At 40.5% G+C, this 5,230-nt stretch overlaps 1 protein-coding gene across 1 annotated transcript; it reads right to left on the reverse strand.

Annotated features, from left to right (window-relative positions):
* Positions 1-208: 208 nt before the first annotated feature.
* ATPAF1 (ATP synthase mitochondrial F1 complex assembly factor 1) lies at positions 209-4,798 on the reverse strand (the record flags this gene model as incomplete). Its single annotated transcript, XM_009879142.1, has 4 exons — positions 209-366; positions 919-1,014; positions 2,898-2,945; positions 4,748-4,798. Coding segments are annotated over 4 exons (353 nt in total), but the record flags the coding sequence as incomplete, so codon positions are not given.
* Between the last annotated feature and the right edge of the window lie 432 nt (positions 4,799-5,230).

Genomic DNA, 5,230 nt, shown 5'->3' on the forward strand with positions numbered 1-5,230 from the left:
TTTTTTTTTTTTTTTTCCACAATAAACTATAATAGCCAAAGTAAGGAAAAAAAAATGCCTGGGCTGAAATCACCACATAGCAAAGACTGATGGTTTCCTTCTAGCCTTCCCTAGTATGAACCAGGTTAGGTTAAGGAAATCTAGGAAAACCACTCTTTGGGAAAGGGCCTTTTAAATACTTTAATTTGGTCTTATTTCAAAACTGTACGAGGAGTTGCAGCATAAAATGAAGGAAGCCAATGAGGAGATTTCGCTTACCAAGAACTTGGAATCCATTTCCGCTGTCATTAGCACAATCCCCTTTTCCTTCTGCAGCTCAGGATAATGGTACAAAACCAACTGGCTGGGAGAAGCTTCACCTTGGGTCTGAAAGAGATAAACCTGTCAGCATCCCATAAAGAACTTCTGTCCCAGATTCAGGGGCTTGTTTACAAAACTTTGAGTATTAATTGCTATGGAGGCAGTAATTTATCAGGGCTTACAGGTCAGTTCTAATTAAAAGTTCATTATTCCTGGTATTTACAGAAAACAAGGGATTTGCAGAGTTAGGTTGGGGTTCTTTTCATTACTAAAGACCATTTTGCACTTAAAAGAACCTGCAATTTTAGAAAGACACTTCATTTTATAACATCTACTGGTATGTTAAGCAGCTTGCACAAACAGTTCTGGAAAGTTTGGCTCTCACTTTCGAGACTTTGACTTTTACCTCATTCTACTTTAGATTGGAGAGACACTTAATACCCATACATTTGCTAATTTACCCAAAATTAATTGCAGTTTTTCCCTGAGAAGTCTTTTCACGTTAAGATAGACAACCTGTTTGTTAAACTACCTAGCAAATATTATATATTGCAATATGCTGATATTACCTATTTCTGGATCGTAAGCCCTTTTTGGAATTTTATTTCAACCACTCACCTGAACGTTTATTAGGGAAGTGAAATGCAATTCCTTTCCTGACCACTGCCCCACGAAGAACTCATAGCCTTCTTTTCTTGGCAAAGCATATAGAAACTGCAGAGAAATTATTAGAAAAATAGTAATTCTCCCTTTCCTCAAATAAAATCATGTCTATGGCACACCGGCCCCCAGTACAAAATGCTTTAGTCAAAGAACCACAACAGAAAAAAAGAGTTTCTTTGCCCCACCAGGACAGTAGGAACCAGACTTCAAAGCAGAAAATAAACCAGCATTACCTTATTGGTATTATTTCATTAGCAAATGTGTTGGCACAGAGTTTTATCAGTATTACATGGGACAGACAAAAGAAAGGAAAGGACAGTGGAGAACGTTCCAACTCTGATCTTTATGTTCACTTCTAGAAAATTAACAGCAAAAATGGTCAAATGTAAGATAAGGAGCATTCAGAGGATTTCATCCTGTAGTTTCACCAACAGTTCCAGAACGGGCAGTAAGCATTTTCTCTCCAGAGATTGACACTCTATTCAGCTCCTTAGGCTAGGGACTTGCTAATTTTCCCATATCAAGAGAAAGGACAATGTGGGAGCAGAAAAACATGCAGGATGTCTGACTAAATGCCAATGCACTCTATAGAAATGCACTTAAAGCTAGAAATAACTTTCCATACTCCAAGTAGCTTGGGAAGCCAGATATATTTTGTCTTGCTCTTAGCAAGTGAAATACATAGGATCAATCCATCAATTCAGTAAAGACTCTCATTCAGATCTACAAAAGCACTCCTCTCAGCGCAGCAAAGTCTAGCTACTTTGTTTTCATAACGGAATGAAGCGTTTCATTTCTGCCTCAGTACAGTGAAATGTGCACAAAGTCGAAGCTTTATCACAGAAATTACTGCAAAACCACGTTACTTTCAGCGGAAAACCACACTAATCCAGCAGCATGCACTACGAAACTGGAGAAAGATCTCTTTAGCTTGTGAGCTGTTCTGCTTTGCTCTTTCGCAGCTTAACTTCTTCAAAGCAACCACGTGCTCATTTACACAGGAATCTTCCAATCAAAGCTTGGAGAAACATGGGAGAAACAGTGAACCCAAATTCTGGAAATCTACTTGTTTCTGAAATAACCATATTACACATCATTCTCAGTATTTTAAGCTTTGCGATGCTGGCACACACCTTAGACAGAACCCACAGAGTATTTTCTCTGTATCTGTAATGAAGAGTTCAACTACACCCAATTCCCCCCATTCCTTCTCATCACAGCTGTTGAATTAAACAGTCTGAAAGGGAACTTACTAAGTTTTGCTGTGCATGCTACATAGTCGTCTTTTTGGACAACTCACTCCCCCTTAAATCTACTCGTTTCTGAAATAACCGTACTACATTCTCAGTATTTTAAGCTTTGCCATGCCGGCACACACCTTAGACACAACCTACAGAGTATTTTCTCTGTATCTGTAATAAAGAGTTCAACTACACCCAATTCCCCCCATTCCTTCTCATCACAGCTGTTGAATTAAACAGTCTGAAAGGGAACTTACTAAGTTTTGCTGTGCATGCTACATAGTCGTCTTTTTGGACAACTCACTCCCCCTTACAGGCAGAGGTGTGTTACTGACACAGCACAGTTCATGCCCAGTATAACTTCCATGCAAATAACTCCTGTAAGCTTCCCAACATTCACCTATCCCAGATCACCGGCGTGGTGAAGAAAGCACCGCTGTGCATGTGCAAGAGACGGAAAAGCGGGCTGAAGGATGACAAGGTTCACCTCCTTTTGTGGACACAACCTCAATCTACTGGTTTCTCTTTTTTCCCTTTCAGATACTCCTGCCTGTCTCCACTGCCAGCAAAGAAACATAAAAGGGAAAGGGAGCAACTCACACAGGAGAGTCAAAAGTTCATGAATTCAGCTTTAGAGAGGAGACATATATTACAGCTATACATCCATGTGCTACGAGTCTCTGCCATACGTACCGATGGACATTTCTGGGCTCTCTTCCATATTAAATCAAACTTGTCTGCCTTTAGGGAAAAAGAAAGAGAAATTAAGTTTTCATAAGGCAAACATGGATGCACAGACATTCAGAATCATCTCATTAACCTTTAGAGGGCCACTTCCAGGTACAGAAAGTCTCACTGCGGGAACAGCTCACAGTTGAGTGTGTGGAAAACTGTATTTACTTCTCAGCTAGCTAAATGTCATCTGTATCCCAGTTTATGAACGCTGTCTCTAAGATGACAAACTCCTTGGAACTAAAGATTTATTCCTTGGAGGTGGGAGGCCCATGCTTCAGGCTTACATTACATGTCCTTTCAGTAATAGCTCCACTGCATCATGTGGTGTCAATAGTTGAGCAAGAGGACGTATCCCCGGCCCCAAATTGGGGATTTTACACGACAGTCATCTGCTATTCAGTCATGAATGTCACCTAGATATTTACATACTTATTGCTTAGGTTTATATTAAAACCACCAACATATTTGGTCATCCCTGATGAATCCTAGCAACCTCATTCATGCCGTCTCTGCACTTCCCCCAAATCTTCTGCCTGCTCCTCTCTTCCCAGCAGCATATATTAACACCTACTCTAAGGTGTTGAGGAAAGAAAACATACGCCCTTCATCAACACAAAATTCCTCCGTGTGTGCTTTTGAGCACTCAAGAATTACGCAAGGCCTTTCCCCCAGCCAGCAAAAAGCTGCTGGCAAAAGACATAAGGGTTTTTCCTCCCCTTGATGACACCACGAACTACTTCCTTACGTGCCTGGGATCTGGTTTGCATTAAAGCCTTAAAAGCTTCCAAAGCCCCTCTACAACAGTGCACCAAAGAACAGTGCCAGCCCTGCTAACGACAGACCTGCACGACCTTAACTGGAGCCCCTGACTTTGGCACTCTGCTACAGCAAACGCACGATTCAAACTATTTTCATGACATTCACATGTTGCGAAAACTGAAAATCAAAGCTGCCCGACTTCAAATCCCACGTTGACACTTTCAGAGGATGCAGCAGCTCGTATATTTAGAGAACAGCCTCCTGCTGACCTCAGCTGCAGCTCAAAGGGCCAAGTGCAATTGCAAATCAGACCCCAGATCTAAACGAGGTTTCAAGAACTCAAGGAACACACAGTTTGTGCCGAGCTGTGAAAAGATAGATTTACGAGATCACAGTCAATAGAGACTCTGAGGTAAAGGATAAAAAGAAATCCCAAAAGCAAAAAAAATCCAACAAACCCCAAACAAAAAAACTTCAGCCTAATGCTGATTAATGACAATCAACATCTGGTAAAGTTACCAGGAATTAAAAGCATGATCTTATCACAGGAAGCACCATGCAATCTCAATGAAACACAGCGCTGCCGATCATTTTAAATGTAGGAAAGTAAGTCACAAGTGCTTAGCCACAGGCAAGTTACAAGCCAAGTGCTCTGTACTTCCATATTAACATGAGTTAGCTGCTCATGCTGCAGGGAAGAGGGAAAAGAAATGAGCAACTCTGAGACAAAAAAATGATGAGAAAATACAAATGCTATTTTAGTATCTACTAGGGCGCTGCAAAAAGTATTGGATATTCGCCTGGAAATTGAAGCCATGTGTGCAGAAAAAAAGGCAGCAGTTTTATTGAGACTGATGTAAGTGAGAAAAAGGCTTTGGAACCAAAAGCCTTTATGTGGGGCAATAATATCCCTCAACCCTCAAAGAAAGTTTGTTCTTGAAACCTCATTTTCCTTCTGTGCTAGCTTTAAAAAGCAACAGAATCACAGACAGAAAGGAAAGCTTTGCACACTGACCTTTTGAGCGTGTAACTACAGGGGAACTACTTACAGGAATAACAGCATAAACTGTATCTTTTGCAGAAAAATACTGATTCCAAATCTGTAGGTAACAAAGGAGATGAGATACGGTTAAAATCAAGCATCTAGCAGTAATATTAAATGCTTTTAAAAAGAATTCCTTTCTAAGCACTTTGAGAAGTCATTTTTCAATCAAGCCTGACTGACTTGCCTGCTACTGCAATAAGATTCCAGAGTACTTGTACCAAATGACAGATTTCAACTGGGTAACATGAATACACAGTGGACTCGGAAGTGGGTTAGGATTTACAACTCATCGGAAGTGCTTCTTCCATTTTTCACAACAGTCATGCTAATGATTTCAAGAGGGCCTGAGTTTAACAAAGAACATACAAAACATTTTCAAGAGAAGGCAAGTCTTTGCATAACGCTCCTCTCTGCTCACAGTCTTTTTCTTCACCACAGCAGGATGGCGATTCCTATATAAAAGCTCAAAGTCACAGAATCACAGAAT

This window comes from Apaloderma vittatum, unplaced genomic scaffold (assembly GCF_000703405.1).
Source record: "Apaloderma vittatum isolate BGI_N311 unplaced genomic scaffold, ASM70340v1 scaffold36661, whole genome shotgun sequence".
In the NCBI taxonomy this organism is placed as follows: domain Eukaryota; kingdom Metazoa; phylum Chordata; class Aves; order Trogoniformes; family Trogonidae; genus Apaloderma; species Apaloderma vittatum.